This window comes from Papilio xuthus, unplaced genomic scaffold (genome assembly GCF_000836235.2).
Source record: "Papilio xuthus unplaced genomic scaffold, Pxut_1.1 DF827542.1, whole genome shotgun sequence".
Lineage (NCBI taxonomy): Eukaryota > Metazoa > Arthropoda > Insecta > Lepidoptera > Papilionidae > Papilio > Papilio xuthus.
In genome coordinates, this window is record NW_013531107.1 from 1,546,119 (window position 1) to 1,569,142 (window position 23,024).

The 23,024-nt window shown below is 31.8% G+C and overlaps 1 protein-coding gene across 1 annotated transcript; it reads left to right on the forward strand.

The window, feature by feature from the left end:
* Nucleotides 1-12,862: 12,862 nt before the first annotated feature.
* Nucleotides 12,863-22,356, forward strand: LOC106118850 (uncharacterized). Its single transcript, XM_013313606.1, has 6 exons — nt 12,863-13,204; nt 19,941-20,107; nt 20,380-20,563; nt 20,771-20,910; nt 21,315-21,534; nt 22,039-22,356. The coding sequence occupies exons 1-6, from the start codon at nt 13,174-13,176 to the stop codon at nt 22,122-22,124; spliced, it is 828 nt and encodes a 275-aa protein (XP_013169060.1). The 5' UTR covers nt 12,863-13,173; the 3' UTR covers nt 22,125-22,356.
* Nucleotides 22,357-23,024: the final 668 nt, after the last annotated feature.

Sequence of the window (23,024 nt, forward strand, 5' to 3'; positions counted from 1 at the left end):
ACGGAAATGTGTCAATCAAATTGAAGCAAACTTAATAACACCCCGCGTGTGATATTTACACGACCCGCTTTAGAACAATTCTCACTGAGTTATTAAGATAAAGTGGAACTATTTTGACGTAATATCTCGTTGATGTGACATACGTATATGAATATTCATAATCATTTTAAAATATAAATACTAGAAAAATATTCTCATAAAAAAAGAAATATTTGTCCTATAGTTTCTTTACAAGTGTATAGTTATAACTCTTTATATGAATATAAAAAATAAAAATTTTGTGATGACCAAAAATATATTGTAAGATAAATTCTAGTTACACGTGTTACAAAATTGACGGTTCTTTTTTTACATTTTTAATTAATGTCAAATGTTTTTTGAACACGATTGGCTGAAAAAGGTAAGCCTTTGCCTTTTTTCGTTGCCCCATAATAAAGTAAAAGTGGCTTGATGAACTATAGTTATTGTCAATGTTTTCTTATGTGAAACTTTTTGTCACAACAGACAGGGTCTTTTAATAACGTGTTATTATATATATGATGGACACATCAATATAGACGATAACCGAAGGGTCACAAGGGAGGAAAACGAGTGCGGGAGCCATGAAATTATTACAGATATTTTTCTTTTATTGAGTGTAATAGCCGATTCGCTATTTTTATTGTGCCATTTATGTATTGCTATTTTATCTAATTATTATTATATACTAACTTTTTGTCATACAAATCGTTCTGTTCATTAATTTACTATTATAGTTTTTTAAAGATAATAAGACGTGGTCTTTGAAAAGTTCCACCACCTTAAGATTGCATCTAACATAGTTATGGTTCGTAATATATTAATTGCGATAAATTTTAAGCACAATCATAAATAAAATATTTGTAGCTTAACGTTTAGCAGAAGACTTGTTAGTTTTGCAATGAAAATACATTGCTTTATTAAACAAAAGCAAAGCTATTCGGATGGAAATTGGAAGAAATAATATTTCTGATAAATTTTCAGTAATCAATTTATAATTGTTTTATGATCAACATATTAATATTCTGTTGTCATTTTATTAAGGACGAACCGCAGCCAACAAAGAATGAAAAGCCGTTGAAGCTTTGATAAATTGCACTTGGGGATTACTTCCCGGAAATATGAAGAAACCTCCGTTTTCCGCAAAGCGCTGTGATGAATGTTTTCGTGAATTGCACTACTTCTTTTACTCTTGAATGACTTAATTTGATTTTATGGTAAAGTAAAATCAACAAAGAATATTAATCCACCCTCCTTTGGATGTTTACTCGACTTACTTCGCTCAATAAGTTTCATTTTACTTTAGCCTGGACAATCGGTATGACTACAAAAAATATTAATATTATTTAAATAAGATTTTATTTAATTACTACGCTAAATAATTAATATTGATGGTATAATTATTGTCCAATTTGAAATGTCAAACCGCTATTGCAAAAACAGATATTTTAATAATGATTCGAAAATTATAACTTGATGTTAAAAAGTAATGAAAAATGTTTTGCAATAAATCCTATTTATGGTATAATACGTTACTAAACTAACAAATAATTACAATAAAATACGTTTACGATCAACGTAGCAACGTAAGAAGAACACATGTATTTTTACCAATGCCAACGATATAATGATTATCAACTTTCACTATAAAATTAATATAATTTAGACGTGACAAATACCACAATATTAAATAGAAGAGTATTAATCTATAAAAGGTAATAGACAATAATCGAATACAAACTCAATCTCTTTTCTTCCCAAGCGGCTTTTAGATATCTACATATAATTTACTGGCTCGACCGCAATCCCCATGAAAAAAGAAGCAATTGTTCTTGTATTTGTGCTGACGATGAAGGAAGATAATTGCATTGTCTGCATGACATTTCCATTAAACTAACTTTAAAAACATGAAACAAAGCTCATAAAAGTTCAATTAAAATGTCCTCTGTTCATCGTTTTTCTGTCCAATACGATTCGCGTAAACTAAATAGGGGATCATTTAGAGGGAATAGTTTGTTTTTTATTTACTTATGTATTTTATTACACAGTAAATGAAGACACAAAGTAACAAATACAACAGTTAGTTAATTTCATATTTGAAATGATAATAGTATACTTATAGTAATGATTATTGAACCGTACACGTGTCGATATTAGGACAGAATAACGTGCATTGGCCTTGCTATTGGTGCCTACAAAGGGGTGTTTTCCGTTGGACCTATAGACCGATTAGCCCAATATTATTTTTTTCCATTTGACCGATTCGTCAGGCCCAACATGAAATATATTGCTACTTTTGCACAATCTACATCGTTGTACGTAGCAACATACCAATAAGAATGTATTCTTATTACTGTCTACCTCACAAGTCGTATACGAATAGGTACGTTTAGAGTATTTTAAAAATATCATTTTTAACCAAGCTTTAACAAACAGTAGTATTATCTAGTTGAGTTTGTCGGAAATAACATTAAGTGAAATATAATCTTGGAAAGAGGGTGGGTGTATGAAAAAGGATGCAGCATTTCTACTCAAGATGGAGCCATTACGAAATGAGCTCAATTCCACGAGCGCCACACCTTTCTCGGTGATAAATGTCATTGAAAATGTCTTGCAATTTATTTGCCGTAGCTTTTCAAATTACCACCTACTTAGAATTGGAGGTATATTTTCTACTAAGAATAAAAGTCACTTGATATATTTGAATAATATTTATTGCACTAATTTTATTCAGAAGCTTTATAGATACATTTGAGAAAAGAAATGCTTGTCTTTCGTTGGCTTTACAAATCGTAACGCACAATTTTAAAATTGAAATATTTATTCATTCAAATTCATAATTTAATCAAAAGTAGCATGGATCGAGATGGATATTCTCAATAGGAGAATAAACGAAAGCATTTTTATAAAACAAAATTACTCAAGATGTAATGAATAACGCGATGTGAATAAAATCTCCGTTGCGTGATAAAATTTTATTAAAATAATAACAATTCGCATAAAGTTGTACCAAATATATCAAATAACACAAAATTATTTTTCCATCACATGTAATAATCAAACTTTATCAATAAATATTCGTAATTCATAACGTAATGTGTAAAGTTTTGCGAATTAAAACCACAAATGGCCTGCGAGAGTAATTTAAATATTAATGATCAAGATGGATCAAACAACGTAATTTTATAGACTAGCTGTCGCCCTCGACTCAGTTCGCGTGCAAGTAAAAAAAAACTTAATAAGTACCCTATGTGTTCTTCCAGACTTTTTTGTACATCTGTGCCAAATATCATCAAGATCCGCTGAGCCATTCCGAAGATACCTACCAAAAACTTCCATCCATTCATTTAAACTTTCACATTTATAACATTAGTAGGATTAAAAAGTAACAAAACATTTTTAACGTAATAAATGAAATGTGTTCTTAAATTGATTTCTTCAATATACTATAAATAAAAGAAAGAAGAGGATGTATAAAAAATAAATTATACACACAGTGAATATACAATGTATACAATATAATTCGTGTATTACAAACTTATAGTGGTAACAAGTTTAAATCGAGTTAGGGTGTAAATCTATCGCGGTCCAAACCACAGAACCCCTTTATCATTTGCTAACAAATGTAACGGGCTTGTAAGAAATATCTAGGACCAACATAAACTATACACATAGATAGTTCTTTCTATGGGAGTTTCATGTTTTTCCGATCGGCTTACCGTTCAATAGACCCAATGGATTTTTTCTCCCACCCCTTTCTGCATAATGTATCATCTTTTTTTTTATATCATAAGGTGGCAAACGAGTGAGCGGCCACCTGAAATCGCTGATATAGCGAAGTGACCGTTGCCCATAGACATACGGAATTGCATATGCGTTGCCTACCTTTAATCGACGGAGGAGAGGATGCACAGAAAGAAAATATTTTTCTTTTCCATGCATCCTCTCATCCGGAAAGTCCACTTCCACTTCCCATTCTTTACTTATAGGAAAAAGGGTGGGAAGGTAAAGGGGACTAAATTAGGCCTTCGGGACGCACACTCATCAGACGAAACGCGGAATTGCTTCCACTTCACGCCTGTCTTCTGTGTTGTCGTGGTATTTCACTGGGCGAGCAGGGCCAATTCGTGCGAAGATATTAAAGCGGGCTCTACCACTGTTACTTGTGAGAGAAATGCCACACAAACGAAGAGTCATAATATGGATGCAAAATACTATGGAAAGTCTTATTTCATTGCTTAAAGTGACGTAAGATAACTTTCGATAGTACTGTTTCTTCATTATGGGCAGTCATTAATCGTGACAGAATTCCTGCAGGCTATGCTCTATGGACTCAAAGGCCTCTTAATTTGAGTAAAACGCGCCAAATAGTGAGGCATTAATACTTTCTTTTTAAATAAATGCTCCACATTTTCCATTTGTATAAAGTCTAGTTTGAAACAGACGCGAAGGGATTCCGCCGTATGAATTTATTTAACTTAATTTACCGGCATTCATGCATTTATGCACGAAAATGTTGCTTCTATGTTCGAGGACCGGAGCTGTTATTTCGGTTTATATTTCAAATGCGCTTACAAGTTTTGTTCCCTAGACATTTAAAATTCTGCAAGGTGTGCGCGGAAAATTATATAATGTATATTTTACCTAGCGATATTATTTATTTAATTAAATAATAAGTTTAGTAAGTTTAGTATTTTTTTTATAAGAATTAGTTTAGCTGTCCAAAGGGGGAAAGCTGCCAGTATCTTCGGGACCTTGCCTAAAGGGACTCCTTTTAATAACATATTTTATTAAATTATTCGTTTTTTTTTCTAATATTTTATTTCATATCATAGATTTAAGACTATTCGTTAGATTATTTGTTTGTTTATTGTTTAGTATTAATAATTATCTATACCATTTGTAACCTGGGTGCCATTACACTTTTATGCATGGTTAAGAAATATGTACAATCAGTAATTTCTTAAGTTTGTTGATTTCATTTCCAGATTGTTAAAATGAAAAACATTTCTAGTATATTTAATTCTTTGGGCTCAATTCTATAATTGGGCGGTATTTCGAAACAGTTACGACTTAGGGGTCTTCAAGAAAAGAGCGTACACTTTCCTTAAAGGCCGGCAACGCATCTGCGGTTCCTCTAGCGTTGCGGATGTCCATGGACGTCGGATCAAATATTTTTTGGCGATTCGTTGCTCGTTTGTCCCCTTATCATATAAAAAAATCTACCAGTGGAAAAAAAACACCCTTATATTCTTTGTTATTTAAAATTAATAAAAAAGGCAATGAAATTTGAAACGGCATAAATTGATAAACATGGGAATAATCAGTTGCAATCTCTCGTAGGTTTCAGGCTCAAAGCTATTTACAGTTTATAGAGTGACCAGGGAAACAAATAGAAAAGATGCACCTCTTTGTTTGTAGAAAATTCGATTTCAAAGTGAACTATGGACAGTCGTGGTCCGTGTTTACTGAGAACCAATCGAACTTGCAATTTAAATTCTTTTGTATCAAAAGTTTATGGTCATCGGAAATGTGGACCAGTAATGGATTTTTTAAATTCAATTAATGTAATATTTACACGATATGAATTATAAATTAGGTATCGATGACTTCATTAGTCATAGTGATTTACTATCATTTTTATACACATCAAGATGCTAACAACATTAAATAAAACAATAAACCACCGCACTACAAGGATATCCTATAATATAGACAGAATAATTAAATGTATTATAATGGATTAAATCTATACCTACATGTAGATATGATATTCTTATAAATATCCGATATACCTACAAATTATTTTAGTAAATTTAATAATTTCAGACTTTTTTCATTGACAAAATTTTTAAATCATACGTTTCTTACGATAGATAATTTAAAAAAAATATCATGAATGAGATTGCGTAATTTTATTAGAAATGTATGTATTTTATTGGTATAAAATGTGATTGGTGTTGATTGAGGAGAAAAATTACGGTTCAATTAACTTGTATTAAAGAAGAAGACAAATAAATTTCAAATGGAAAGAAAATCATCGTAGATTACGGTGTAGCTTATAGGTAAGAATCTAGTTGTAATAATTTGGTTTTAATACAAATATAAGACAAACAAGCTTTTACACATTATAAAATATTAAAAAAAATATTTCTTTCATAGTCTCGAACTCGAACTTCGAACTCGGTTCATAGCCCGTCTATGTATAGAGTTTACTGGGTTTTTTTCTTAATAATAGCGTATGAACTCTGACAATCAGGATGACGTATACAAGTGGTTAACCTTTTCACCTCTGATAATAAAAAACACCAACATGGTATAACCAATCTTTGCTGTGACTATTTATATTTAAAGCATGACAAGCTGTCTTGTTTTAACCTCATTTGCGGAGAGATAAAAACAATATCATTTGTAATGCAATAATGACACTTATTGTAATTAATAAACCACTGAACTTTGTAAATGGACAGGTGATAAAACGTTGCGTTTTGTGCTAATCTTGGGTCTGACGGTTGTCGTTGGTGGTCGTGGTGAGGATTCAACTAAGTCAGTAAAATCAACAGGCGCGCTTAAGTCGTAACGAAACAAAATCTTACTAAGCAAAGACCTATCCATTTATACAGATCAGTATAATAAACACAAATCGATTATACAACTTTATTATTTAATAGTTCTACATAATAATGCAGAAAGCAGAGATAAGTATAATAACTAATCTTACAAGGAAACTTACGTAAGATTGCGTGGAAAAAATGACTTTTCTTCCTCTAACTTTAACTACCCTCACTTATAAAAGTAATTGACATAAAGGCGTAGTTTTATTTTATTGGCAATTTATTTTCATTTATGATTTCACTTTATAAATTGGTATTTTATTTCTGTTTTAAAAATATTATGATTTTTTATTAATATTTTTTTACTTTTATAACAAGGTGTTGTAAGGTTTTGAGATATAATTTTCTGTAAGGCGGCAAACAATACTAATTAATGAAGATGTTAATTAAACCTTCGCCGATGAGTTTTTTAAAATAAGTGAAATTAAATTCTTAATTAAGGTCTATTCGTTTGATCATCGAAATAATTAAATATAATATTTTCTTTCATCCATCAAGATTCATTAAAGATTTTCAGATTTATTTTATTTAATATTTAGGGGACTCATGTTTTACTTCAGATGTATAATAAAATAATAATTATTGATATATTATTATAAGAAAATGATATAAAAAATGTCGTAATATAGGTTTCCTAGTTCATTACTTCTTATATGTATTTTCTACTTTTCTTTTATGGCAGTGGTAAAACTTATAAAATTAACAGTTCAAGTTTTTCTCAAAACAGAGTTTATGATTCTGCTTCAACATAAATCAATTAAATCTTATTAATAACCTGCAATAAATTTAATTCAATAGTGTAACGTACATTTATTTTAACGTTTAAATGCTTTTAAATACATTAATATCCTATATCAAGGTTCGCCGCGAAATTTTAGTTCGGCGATACTGTTTGTATATCTAGAATTTAATGAGCATGTTGTTAGTTACATTGAATTACGTAGATAATAAGTAACATTGATAATTAAATTGTGAATAATTAAGCGATTACCACAATGTTTATAGATTTGTGGTACATTTTACTAATACTTTAGATTTGGGATTTGGCACAGCAAAATCAAAAGTCACCCCTAACTTAGAGTAGGTTCTAAGAACTTCAGTGGGGACGTATAGAGGGCTGATGATGATATTTAACAAATTATGTCAAGGTAGACCTTCGCTAGCCCTCCGTAGGGCGTCTTATGTTAGTAATTAATTCATTAAAATATTTTAGTACTTTAAAGGTCATTCATGGACTTATGAACTGTGGTTTGATAACATTTATATTAACACATGTTTTTGTCTTCTTTTTTTCGAGCATGTAATGCATATGTGTTGATTCAAGTATTACTGCAGTCAAAGAAAAGTAACATTGCATAAAACAGTCTGTTCCCGACGGTGGTACTTATTCAGTGTGACGGTAAATCGCTTAATTAAATTTGTTAAATAGATTAAAAGGTTAAACAGCTATTAAAATTATTATCAAACCTTCGAAGCTTTGCTAACTCGGCCTTAATGGCTTTCTAGGTTTTGTTATTTACATTTTGTTGGCTCAAACATAATTCAATTAATATCTTATAAAACGTTTAAAGATATAACTTGAAAGATCAAAAGCTTATTAAGGGCACTTATTAAATGTAATAGCTTATTACAAATTATTACTTTAATATAACAGATTTATGTTATTTAAATTTATTTAAGTAAAAATGACACGAAAATGTAAAAACAAGCATGTCTTAAGCATCGCCGGCGTTAATATTATCCAAAACTCGGATCATTAACTTCGCTTTTAAGTGAAGTCTTGACAATTTCTTGTCGCTTTCGGGCTGGTGTTCAGTTTATTTTAAACCAGATAAAATGGATTCACATTTGCACTCTTATTCAGATTCAAAATTCGGAACTTTAGTACATTCAGGGGTACAAAACATAGTTATATTTTACCAAACTATATTTCATATTTCCTGACACATATTACACAAGGTTTCGGATGAAAGAAGATTGCATGTAGCTGGAATGCGTATGCTAAGATGGAGGTGTGACAAGAAAGGATAAAGTTAAAAATGTGTATATTAGAGGAAGTTTGAAAGTAACGAAGGGATGATGATGATATAAGAAAAAAGTGATAAGATCGAATGTAGATGGCTACAAAGGTAGAGGAAGACCAAAAAAGTATGGAGTGACTGTGTGAAAGAGGATATGCATAGGTAGGGGGTAGATTCGGATATGACGGCTGATAGAGGTGTATGGAGCAGAAGTACATACTGTGCCGACCCCCAATAGGGATAAGGGCAGGTTGATGATGATGATTTCCTGACACATAGTAAGATATTGAGTTATAAGTAGTATAGTGACACACATTAATGGTGGAATCTATAATCACTTTAACATCGATAATATCTTACCGGCGTTCAAAGGATTAAAATACGTTTAAGTAAACAGTGTCTAACTTTATTTTTTGGGGTAATACAGTAAATATTTAATACAGATAAAAGAATATGAACTTTAAAGGCCCATTTAATTTGTAAACAGTGACAAAAGCAACTTTTAATAATGAAATGTCGTTAATTAGATGTTTACCTACCAAACATTTCCTTAGCACCAATCCATTATAAAAAGAAGGAACATTTGCTTGAAGTGAAATGCAAACTCAGTCATTCGATGTCAACCTCTACCCTTATTCGTATATTTCACCCTAATGTTGGTTCTTAAACAACGCAGGCTAATATTGGCTTAGGACTAATGATTCATTTGCCTCGCCTTTTATTACTAACTCCTTTGAAATGTTACATTTATTTATGTATCTGTATTATTTTATTAATTAACAAGTATTCCCAATTATAATTTAAATAGTCTTAGTAACCTAATACGTTAATATTATAAATTCGCAAATAAAGTTGTAAAATATTTGTTATGTTTTTATAAAACATGAATAAAATATCTTCGTGAATTGTAAACATTTCTCAATATTTAGGAAAAATATAGTACAGTGTGATTTTTTTTTTATGTTGCCAGTAATTTGCAGTAGATAGTAGTTAATGTGATAAATAGTTGTAACGTCGATGATATTACAAATATACAAATGTTGATAATCTCTGGCAATCATTACGAATAATCTCAACTGTAGAATGTCAAGTCGCCACTCTTGACCCTATTTAAATAGTAAATATGGAATTTTAAATATTATATTCAAAAGAAATCTACTTTTGTCTGTTATACTGGAAAAGAACATACTGTAGCTGGTAATAAGTAAGTTTATTGTATGAAAATAAAACCTTTTAGAATAGACTAACAAATGACTTTATAGAAATTAACTTTTTAAAACTCCATAAATTTAAGCAAATTCGGTTTTGATTACGTATAATGCTTCCATCGTAAATGTTACGTGATAAGACGCCGCATTCAAAATACGTTTAATATTATGCTTATCACATGAGATTTAAGAGACTTGAACATCCCTCGTTTTAGATGTTATCATGTTCGTTGTTTTATGTCATGACTAGCTGTGTCCCGCCACTCTGTCCATGCGGTATTAAAAAAGCCTTAGTAAGTAGCCTATATGTTCTACATCCATGACAAATGTCACTGAGATCCTTGCCGCCGCTCTGGACATATCTTCTAACAAACTTCCATCCATCCATTCAAACATTCGCATTTATAAAATTAGTAAGAAGTAAGATTTCCTTAAAAGAATCTCATTTATATTTCTTAAGAAAAATGTCACGTGACCTTAATTTCTCTTTAGATTTTGAATAAGTTTCTATACATCAGACTGTTACAAAAATGTATATTTATAAATTCCAACATAACATTTAATTTTGCTATGTATTTAATTTCATTATTGTTCTATCATTTATAATTTACAACAAAAATTATAAATGACACTTAAGTATTAAAAACATATTTTAAATAATTTTATCAAGGTGAAAAAATATCATTATTTTATGAAATCTTATACCTTAATCTTTCTTGGTACGAAATAAAAGTAGCCGAGATAAGTTTACCGAAGCGGAGGAAAAGTGTTGAACAAACAAGCGATAATTTTGTTGCTCACTGAGGCAAGCGACAGTTTTTAAAAAGATTGACTAAGAATTATAAGAGTATTAGTTGTTTTTCACTTAAATTTGTACAAATTGTAACAGAATATTTGTTATTGTGGTATAAATAAACAAAATTGTAGATCTTGCGGTCATAGGATTATTGGCTTAACCGCACTTACCGTGGGTTCAAAACACAAAACTTTCTGACTAAACCATATCGTCAACATTTATCTTTGACAAAACAGAGATAACAATATGTTTTAAACGGCGATTTTGGATTCAGAAACCCACGGCTACTGAATAACCTTAGCATATATTACGATTTTTAAATTGTATAACAATAAGTAAAAAATATTAAAAACATGTAACAGTATACCTGCACTTCAAATGCCACCATGGTTGCCAAATGCGTTCATAAAGTAATATTTATCATTCTACCATTTGGGTACATTAAAAGTACTAGATGGTTTTTAAAAAAGTTATTAAATCGTTCTGTGCGGCGTACTTAAAGCACTGTTAGCACAACAGCAATATTCGCGCTGAAGATAGCCTAATATGAGGGTTTAATAACGATACTTTCCGTTATAAGTGTTCATTAAAACGAAAATAACAGTACGTGTTATTGTACGAGTTCCAATTCTGAACTATCAAATTAGGTAGTTACCCCGCGTGAGGAGACTTCACTACTACTAACAAAGCAACAATGGATCAATTAAATTTCATGTACGTCTAGAGTCAGATATTGGTTGAGGTTACGTAACGTTACTGTTCTAGATTATATGAATCCTATTATTATGTTATCTAACACAAACAATACGCATCGATTTCTCAACGGTGGCTATATAAGTTATTTAATTTTCCGTAGTACCTAATGTTCGAAAGATGCCCTGCCTTCTGGGGGAAAAGGACAGGGTTATGTGGGGTTTGATTAACTAAAAACCCCGCTGTGGCTAACATAACAGCATTAGCATAGCAATAAAAGAGGTTGCTTAGTGTCACGGTAACGTACGCTACTCCACGGTATGTCTCCGTCCCGGGACCCTTTTGGTGTATCCAATGTCTACGCGTTCTTATTGTTACTTATTTGTTGTCATTTTTCGGCTAATTCTATGAGCTGTACACGGCGAGTTCGGGTCCAACGGCACAACTACTCTTAGACAATGTGTTGTAAGGAATGATGTAATATTGTAAATAGATGAAATAGTACTTACCACCTCGATGCCCCGTTCACTGTCCGCACGTGCCTGGTCACTATAACGGTATCAATCGAGAGAAGTAAGTCACAGTCAAATAGTCTAAAGGTCCAGGTCCCAGCGATGCTGCACTCTTGATGCACCTAAAGCACTGCTTCCCGTTGCAGCGTTACAGACGCGTCGTCGTCGAAACCGAACGCGGAACCGTAAACTTAAATGGCCTGTACGTTATCAAACCGACACGTTCGATGTGTGACTCTTTCCGTCCAACTTCTATCGACTCACGATGTTGACTGTAAACTGTACCGACTCACCGCCTTCCCCGCACAAAATCGGCGGCCCTGCGCCCGATCGTATCGGGAAGAAATTTCTGACTACCCGCTTGTACAGGAAAATAAAGATTGAGTCGTCTTACTTACATTAAACCGCGTAATTTAAAAGTATAGTTCAATGTAACATCTTGCATGCCCTTTATAAATTATTTACTCAAAGGTTTCATGTTGGCCTGTCTTGTCGTAAAACTGTATAAATGTGTTTCGTATTTCTTGAGTTTATCGGGATCAAACAAAGTCTTTGAAATGTACAAACTTAATACAATTGAGTTTGATTAGTTTCAATAGGAAATCAAATAGGTATGGACATAAGTCGGAACTTAATACCCTGTTTTTAATTCTGCACAGACGAAGCCGCATGCAAAACTAGTCAAGTAATTCATAAACCTTTATTTTTAATTTCTGAAATTACATTTTCAAGCGAAAACCAATTTCGTTTAGCCGTTCACATTACAAAGTTCGAAACGTACAAAACGTCAAAAGAGTAAGAACATTTAAATGTGGCACAGAGTGGAAAAGAAAACGCTTTATTTGCAACTTTCCACTTAACGTTTCCACCTTAACAAACTCGATCTCATTTTATCAATTGTCAAAGTTTAAAAACTTAATCCACTAAGGACCCTTTTGGCGAGTCGATAGTGCGCATGTCGCAACCCTAGCGGGAAACCCAAGGACATTCGGCGGGCAGCTTTCGAGCGCGCTACACGTATCGTCCGTGCGCTCCTCTCATTGTCGGATTACGTACGAACGTAGTCAGTTACTTGTAAACAATTGACGCTACTGAAAAAAAAACTAAGTTAAATAAATAGTGTTATATTTTAAACTATAAATTTATTTATCGATGGGTAGAGTTTAATAATAATAGTGTTTTAAATATAATTAAAATTAAGAGTGACGTTTTCTCCGTGATGAAAGAAGTACTTCTTAAAATTTATGGATGGCGGTGCAAGTGAAATAAAAAAGTAATATTATGTAAAGGAGAAGGATTAAAAAAATCAAAATGAAGCTGTTTTCTCTAATTGCTTTGTGTGGTAAGTAAATAAAAATTTATAACTTTTTGATGTAAATCGACGAAGTTTTTGCACTTGGTAATAAAACAGACATCTTTGTTAATCAAAAATATTTGCAATAATTGCATAAATTTCAAAGAAAATATTAACTATTGATGAATTATTAATTATTATAAGCTATAAGTTAAATTGTCGACTGGAAAATATTTTTCAAGTCTCATATTTTACCAAAGGCTTTCTTTCATGTTACGTTGAAATCATAAAACTTGGAGTCTTCTGCTTCATCTGAGTGATCGTAAAACTACTATCAATTAAGATAATTGGATTATAGTTGTGTAATATTCTTAAAATGTTTGGCGATTTAATTCACGATTTCAGCTATTTATTTATATTTATAAAAGAAAGTCGTGTTAGCTACACTATTTATAACTCAAGAACAGCTTTACCGATACGGTTGAAAATTGGTGAGGAGGTAGCTTAGAGCCGGGAGACGGGCATAGGATAATATTTTTTTTTCGAATTTATGCCTTGAAGAGCTTTTTTATTGTTAAATACTTATATTATAAATGCGAATGTTTAGATGGATGCGATGTGGATAGATGGATAGGTGTTGGAAGATATCTTTAGAGCGACTACACTACTGCATACGTATAGAACATAGTCTGAAAGAACACATAGGCTACACTAATTAAGTTTTTTATATATAAAAGCGGACGAAGTCGCGGGCGACAGCTAGTATTACTTTAAACAAACAGCCTAGGACTACAAAATGCAAATATTAAAATTTCACATGAATTTTAATCAGTAGTTGAAAGCTTCTTATTGGTCTTCGAGTACAATATATCATTATACGCGTTTTTTATATATGACAATTGTATTTGTAAATCTATGTAAATAACTTTCGGCTTCATAATATAAAATGGTGCATACTGAAAATGCGTAGAATTATTTGATCTATATTTGTCCTGAATGTATGTTAAATAATAGAGAAAAAATACGCAACAAAGAATAAAGACAGATAACTTTAAAAGACAGCTACAAGCAGCTACGAACAGCTACGGAGAACTACGTATTAGTCTACATCAGATATATTGAATAAGATCAGCTTTGTGGTTGTAACACAAAATGCACGTCGTATTTCTGTAGATAAGACGGTCGTAGTTAGATACGGGATATACAATGTAGTACTGAATTCTACAATTTTAGAGAAAGAAAAATATAACTATTACAACAAGTACATTTTCTTAAATACGATTCTTAATATAAAACGGTTACATAGTTTTCATAAGAAAGAATGAAGGTTAGGTACGCATTGAAAAAATGTATTTTATTACTTGTTAATTACTTTTGTAAGTTATTTGAAACAAATCATCGATGATTATATTTGTATTAGTATAGACCAGGTCGGCAACCTGCGGCTCACGAGCCACATGCGGCTCTTTGGTTCCATACAAAAACATATTTTAATTTATAAAAAAAAATAAAATTATGTTATGCGCCAAATTTATTCGAACTTTCGTAAAACAGTACAAAGCCACACTCCCATTGAATGTGCTCAAATAATGTATGTTGTTTGTTTTTATTTTCAAATACAAGTTACATTGTTTAGTAAAGTTTAAATTTTCTGCTTGTATAGATTTAACGATAAAATTATAACGAGAAATTAGGAATTAATTCATAAAGGATACACGGTGGGTACAATGTCACTTGTAATGCTCGCTGTACTATGGGAAATTGTTAATTCCATTGAAGCGTAAGGTATAGAGGAAACCACATCATCCGCTTCTCTCACGCTGCAATGGCTTGGCAGATTTCCAGTCAACGATTGTATTCTATTATAGCGATTATTTCTATTGACACACAGTTGAAACTGCTTTGGAATTCCATTGTTGAAAATATTTAAACGCTTATCAGTTTTCTCATACAATCTCTCCCTCTCTCTCTCTCGAAAACAATATTTTATAGATTTTTTGTAGTAATAATAATTCGATTAAAATTTTGTTACAATAATACAGGCATTTAAATGTATTTTATTTATTTAATGTTTTCCATTAAATGAATATACCCTAATATTTTTATAAAGAAGCTAATTTTAGGAATTATCAATAAGATTTGAATACTTATTTTTGACAACCCTATTAATATTTTACACCTAAATACAATATTTAAGAGACGATGACAAAATATGAAGCTAGTTAAACTGACTGAGTATATTGAAAATATTAAGAATTATCATGATATTTTCTTTAAATATTCACGATATTATCTTTTTACTCTAAGATAATATTTTACAAAGTTGAAATGTGATATTGAATTCTTAAATGTCTTTGGAATTGCTGTTAGAATCAAAGTTTGGCGATAATTTTTAACGTCATTCTTAGAAAGTTATTTATGAATTGGCATAATGTATGCCGTCTCAAAATTGCCTGGGATTTTGCTCGCATTTAGAAATTTTATTGAGGATTACATTAAGTGGAGTTCTGTATAAACCTAAAATTATGATATTGATGCAGCATTTCATTCTGAGAGTAAGAGATATTTACATCGAATTTTATTTTATTGTTAATTCAATCTACAAATAGTTCATTCATAAAGTTCATTCAAGCGTACTTATTAATTATGAATACGCGAATCGTTCGATTACAATTAATTGCAAATTATTAATATGTCTTCTTTCTATTAAAGTTATTCCCAATCCTCTGATGGCAATATGAATTTATAGATAATTGATTTACCGTATTGTTGAAAACACATTATAACAAAACAAAATCATCATTTGCAAGTATGTTAGGTTTTTTTGAGCTCGTATCATTTCGAAAATTGTTCTTGAAGTTACCCAACATTTTCGAATAATTTGTCGAAAATAACTATAGGTGAATTTATCAGGCTCTAAATGGTAACTCTTAACTTTATTCTAACTATAATAACTAAACATACTTTAGCCTCAGACTGAAACATTGTGTTTAGCAACATCCAAATACAAACAACAAGTTATAACATAACGGAAATATTTATACCAAAGTTTGACTACCAAAGCAGTACCCTAGTCAATTTAAGTTGTACCTTTAGATAAAGATAATATACTACATTCTCTTCTTGAACTTGGCTTCTATTAAAACAAGGTTTACGTGAAACAATGTATTTACCTAATCGTAAATTATAATTTTACTTAGGCCCTTCGGCACACTACACAAAGGCAACGTAAATTTTTGAAACTATAATGTAGCCTTGTCGCAAGAATCGCGGTCGCTCGCTCCGTACACATAACGATGGTTCGTTGACGCGACTTGTTTATTCAAATGAGAAAATCACAGCAACTTTTTCACGACGATCTTTACTAACAGATTAGCGAACAACTGGATTCGGTGATGTGAGACAGGAATGGCAACGATGCGTGCGTGTGTACCACTCTATGACATTATATTGTGTTAGTCGACGACTAAAATTACCAGATTCCGAAAATTTACATCGCCTTGTGTACGAAGGGCCTTTTAAACCTTTACTCACATTAACTAAAGACTGTTAAATGACAAAATCAAATAGTGTCAAATAAAAATGTCCAGTTTCATTGCTTTTAAGTAAGATAGATAAGAATATGTAAGTGAAGTGAAATTAATTTTTCAACAAAGAAGTTTTCAATATTTAAATAGGTCTCGTTACTTTAAACAGAAACATTTAAATAATTCTCTGGCGTTGTTGTGTAACAGTGGGAACTTTGTGAACTCGCAAAGTTCTTAGCGAAATGTATTCATGTTTGAACAACGTTTCATGTTCCTTGTACGTGTTATATGTTAAACAAAAGAAATCAGGACGTGTACAAAAGTTATTGCCATGACAATTTGATACTTGGGATTCTGGAGCTCGGCCAGGTTGTGCGATAATTCTATCTAGTTGCTATTTATGTCGCTCTCTGAAACTTTCTTTGTTTTACAATGGAACGAGAAAAATAATTCATTTCATGTCTTTGTGTCTATTTGCGTAGTACCGTTTTGTTTCTTATACTTTGTGCTGTTAGACTTAGAACAATATTTTATATTATTGATATAAGAATTCATATAGCTTATAAGATAATATTGATTGCTAAAAGTATGCTATAGCGTTAGACATCTCGGAACATCATTTACAAGATAAGTAATGTTACGAAGAAAATCCGACATTGTGCCGGTATATCGGCACAACATTAGCCCTATTAAAATATTAACGGTTATGTCCCCTCACTAATCGATCTGATACTTGACTTAGTAACAAAAGCGCGCCATTTGCTCCAAATGACTTTAACTAGTATTGTCTAAAAGTAAAAAGCAATATGTGTATTTAGTAGCTATTACTTTATATATGTTTATATATACTTAAAAGTATGGCTATCACAAACCACTATTAATAAAAGATATAAGTTATGTAAAATATTCATTTGTAAAGTTGTACGGTGTAGTAAAACACATTACTTAATTGTAATAGAAATAACAATAAAATTGTACGTATAATCGCCGTAGGGAGAAATGCTGCCTTTTATCTATTTGTCATCTAATGTCAGTGTACACGCAACCGTTTTGTGTGGCGAAAATTTTCCACTTATTCACATTAATTTTCCTACGAATAGTGCAAATATAAATTTACATTTAATATTAACAAACTTTAAAATATTACTTTTTTCTAATATTATAAATGCGAATGTTTAGATGGACGGATGAATGGATGTTTGTTTGAAGGTATGTCCGGAGCTTCCTAACGAATCTTGATGAAATTTGGCATAGATGTAGAACATAGTCTGGAAGAATACATAGGCTACTCATAAAGTATTTTTAAATCCGCTCAGATGAAGTCGCGGGCGACAGCTAGTATAACTGTAATGTTAAGAAAAAAATGCTTATAATGAATATATTTTTATGAAAACTGTGTTTATTTTAAAATAGGTCACGTGTCAATTACCTTCTTAAATTCTTACTAACATGTAATCTGATGTAAATGTATGCAACAAGATTGAACAAAGGCATAATCTTTGTCGAACCGCAATGTATACAGAACACAGAGATGCATAAACATGAATCTGTATCGGTACTCTACGTTTCTTCATTCATTGAATTGTTTGCTTAATTACTTCCATTTACCAAACTATTTTTAAAAATACTTCAGTACTTTTCATTAATGAACTATGCTTTATAAAATGATAAACGCCGTTTTCAAGATAGCCTGTTGCTTTACTTTTTAATCTCACTAATATTATAAATGCGAATGTTTAGATGAATGGATGGATGTTTGTTAGAAGGTATCTTTTATTCAACGCGGACAGAGTTAGCGATTTACTAATTTACTAACAAGTATCAGTTTACAATATAAGGTAATCGATATTAAAAAGTAAAACGATTTTCATGTTTTTAATCTTTAAACACAACTATACGCAGATATAGTTTATATGTCGATTTTCAACGCAATGCATTGGTATCTTAAGGTATGACCAAACTTCGTCACTCGACACATTCCAAGTTGACTGCGATGCACCTGCATTGTGAGCACTTGAGGGAATGTTTGTGGTGTTTGAACACGCTATACAACCAAATGAGAATACTCCAACTAATAGTACTCTAACTTGTAAGTGTAGACGGAACCGGTCCGAATCTAATGCAGAGCACACACGTTACGGTTTAAAGACGTATTAAAGTTTTGTTTTGTAAGTGTATGTCTATAGGTTAGGCATTAAGGTGAAAAATGTCATACAAAACCTAACGTCTATGGTCTATGCTACGCTTATAAGATATTATTTAAGAAGTAAAAGAAAAACCAGCTTTTATTGTCTTCTTATTAATTAAAAGACCGAAAAAAATACAAACTCCTTGTCAAGAGGATACAAACGAGCCCTTACTCTATGAGGTTGTGTTGTTTAATTACGAAGTTCTTATGATCACCTTTCAGCTCTATCATTAGATTAGCACCATCTCATCATAAAAAATTCTAACTTAAAGTGAAGTAAATCAAATTTAATTTGCAAGATTTGATGACAAACACAGTGAGACAGGTGAAACTAAATAAATGCTCGTAAAATACTAATACTTTTATATATTTTTGTTGGTTATAAAATAACCAACGATTATATTTAATTGGGTCATAGTAATTTATTTGCAGTATAGAAAAACTAATTAAACAGGGCGTGGGATACGGAAAATTCCATTATAAGCCAATAAATTGCGCTAAGTTATAATTAATATTATTCCTTTTAGCTCCTTAGGGGCTATTCACTGGGAGTGTGATGCACGCAATTTGTGCAAAACTAACTAAACTTGACAAACTAGATTCCTGTGGGAACTTGTAGTAGCCTAGTTTCGTATTAAAAAAAACCTTTATTCATACATTGTTTTCCTATGTTACGGTGTTTCTAGGAATATTGTAGTGAAAACAACATAAGAAATCTAGGAATTTACTGATAACACATTTCTACGGATTCTATCATTTATCTCTTTACTATTTGTGTGTCAACTAAAGTCTGTTGAGAGACGACGTTTATAAACACGTATTAACTTATCATAGACCGACAAGGATACCTGACCTTGTCGGCAAAAGGCAAACTAAGGCTCTCCTGTAAATGGCAAAAAAGTATCTCAAGGACCTTTTCCTACTGTAGCGGTCATGTCATGTTTTTTATGCCCATTTAGGGACAATTTACTTCTTACATATTTTCTGATAAATCTGCGATAGCAGCGCCTCTAAGGTCGGATATGTTTGTTTGACTATTATATATAATGCAAGTAAAACTTGTCGACAGCTCTGGCTTCAGCGCACAAGATCACTCAATTAAAAGTGCCGCTGTACGCGGACCCGCGGCGGGCAGCTGAGCTCAGTTGTCATTTTGAAATGGATGACCAGAAACTGCATTCCGTCAAGTGGTACAGAGACACCCATGAAATATTTAGATATAATCCATCACAAAAGGTACGTTATAAAGAATGTTTATTATTTGTGGGCAATTAATTCTGTTAATCATTATAGGTTTAGGTCAAAACTTCGCTAAGTTTTCTGTCTTACAGCCCTCAGAGCTCTTAAAAATTATTATAAGAATCGAAGCATAAAAAAACGCCAATTTAATGAAACCTGACCCGCTTAAAATCGTTATGATGCGCAGGCAAAAAAATTGATAGACTAGAAAAGTTATGATTTAATTAGATACAGTATTATCTGTTGTCTGATATTTGTATAAATTTCAGCCCCCAATCCGACTGTTCAATGTGACGGGAATCATGGTGCAAGGCGGCGAATGCACAGCGGACTCGTGCTTAGTGCGCGTGATGCCACCGCCGCTCGCTACGCGCGCCGCCTACACATGCGAAGTATCTACTGAGGGACCGAAGTTTCAGATAGCGAGACAGGCTAAGCACATGACTGTCGTTGGTAATTATTATTATATGTTTTATTTTACGAATAATAATAATAAAAGTGGAAATACAGTGTGTATCTAGTAGCTCATAATCTGTAAAAGTTGATACGTATTTTGATTAACTCTTTCACAGTAAGTTAACATCGATATGTCAAACAATTTTAGTTCCAATGATACGAACGAAAGCTGATTTTTCGTACTTAAATAAGGTCTCCTTGCAGCTATGCCAGAGAAGGATCCAATCATAATTGGAGCTCCGAAACTAGTGAAGCCCGGGGAACAATTGCTGTTGAACTGCACATCGGACTATTCCCTGCCGCCGTCCGACATTAATTGGTACATTGACAATGAACTGCAAAAGGTTTGTAAGCAATCTTGTATTATCACTCCGAACTGGTTGCACTCGAGAGATACCTAACTAGATTTAACAGTTTGCTCTCGTGCTCCGACAATTGAATCAGAAATCCAATCCACTTTGATTAGGTATACTATCAATTAAAGTGATTGAGGACCCAAAGGTGCAATGTAACAATTTATGGAAATCTGTGGCTTGAGGCACTTGTTGGATATAAATACTTCGTTATTTATAACTATTGTATTTATAATACTAAATGTAATGTTCCTGGATAATTGTCGTTAGCGCTTAAAGAAAAATATTGTTATTTTTAAACATTATTCACTGTTTGTTTTATTCTATTCTATTGATCAGAACAATGGCATGCTGTTGGCATTTAATGTTTTGCTAAAAATAACGTATTTTTATAGCCTGAAATCTGGCAACGTACGGAGTTAAGTCCTCCGGAAGTAGGAGGTCTGCGTGCCTCATGGAGAGTCCTACGAGTCTCCGTTCCTTCGGGAGCCAGTGGGGCTTTGCGAGTTCGATGCGAGGCGATATTGTTAGTCGAGCCTCCGGTAGTAAGGGATGCGGCCACTATTATTACTATATATTCTCGAACGCAGCTGTCTAAATACGTTTCGAATTCAGGTGAGTTCCAGTAATGAATACATAGACTTAACATTATTGTATTTAGTTCCCTTGAACTACATAAACGTGTATCTCTAATTGATAGTCTTTGAATGGAAATATTTTAAGGAATCTATGCGAATATTTTAAAAGTAAAGGCCAGCAGTTGTTAATAGAATTTCACCATCATCATCAGCTCACTATACGTCCCCATCGAGGGGCTCGGAGCCTACTCTAAGTTAAGGATGATTAGGCCAAAGTCAATCACGCTGGCCAAGTGCGGGTTGGTTGACTTCACACATATCTTTGAATTTCTTCTCAGATAAGTGTAGGTTGGATCACTATGTTTTCCTTCACCGTAAGATCGTCGGATAAATGTACATATGAAAATCGGAAATCGAAAAACAGATTGGTACATGATTGATTCGAACCCACGAACTGCAAATTGCAAGTCAAGTGCTTGAACCCTGAGCCACCGACGCTCTTTACTAGAATTTATTGTTTACCTTTTTATCGTTGTTTCAGGATTTTCTGCAAGTCCTAGTTTATGCTTTTGGATTATAACATTGGCAAATAGTTTTATATATAACACCGTAATAAGGAGCTTATGAGGATCGGTTTTTCCGCAGTGATATTAGACATAAGTGTAGATAATTATTGTCGCCACAAACGATGCGATTGCATTAACTAAAACATTGAATGTATAAAGTTTTAGATTTTATTTAATAAGAAATCGGAAAATTTGATTAAAATAAATTATAGATAGGTCTAGAAACGTGAATGTGTCAAATGAGAATCATTATTTTTTTTATATTCCGAATACATCAAACTGTAATAAATATGAAGCGTTCATTGTTATAAAATATATTATATGTATTATAAATTAATAATATTATATAAATATTATAGATGAAAATAAAATATAAATATGTATGTAAATGTATTAAATCATGTAAGCTCTTTAGTTAGGACATCAAATGCAAATTAATTAATTCTTAATTTGGTTATTTAATTTTACTTAACATTAAAAGCTAAAGAGTTTGTAAGCTGACTGAATGTTTTTTTGTGCTCGATATTAACGCCTTTTAACTACGTGACTTTTGGTTTTGTAGAAAGTAGTATCTCTATATTTTTGCAAGAAAAAAGTAAATAACCAAAATTTCTCATAAATCATATCGTCCATAGGTCAAATACATACTAAACGTTTTTTACATTTTTTTTTAATTAATGAAAAATATAAGATATTTGTTATTTAGTAGTTTTTCGGCTTGTCGTACATAGACAAACACGGAAACAGATATTTTATTTTTAAGACGTGACATAAATTTGGTTTAACGAAATTGATACAATATTTTATATAGTTTTTCTTTCTAGACCACTTTAATTTCGTTAGTTATTATGTCAAGTCCCTTTTCACTCCAAGATTGATTTGTGACTGTCCAGAGACTACGAATATTAAATTAGTAACATTTTGTAAATTGAATTTCTCTTTGTTCTAAATAAATAATAAT

What these genes read in the sequence shown, in the direction of transcription:
- LOC106118850 (XM_013313606.1), top strand. Translation starts at nt 13,174, where the DNA reads ATGAAGCTGTTTTCTCTAATTGCTTTGTGTG. An exon ending in TAAGCACATGACTGTCGTTG is followed by an intron (nt 20,564 to 20,770) that starts GTAATTATTATT and finishes GTCTCCTTGCAG; the next exon opens with CTATGCCAGAGAAGGATCCA. An exon ending in TTGACAATGAACTGCAAAAG is followed by an intron (nt 20,911 to 21,314) that starts GTTTGTAAGCAA and finishes GTATTTTTATAG; the next exon opens with CCTGAAATCTGGCAACGTAC.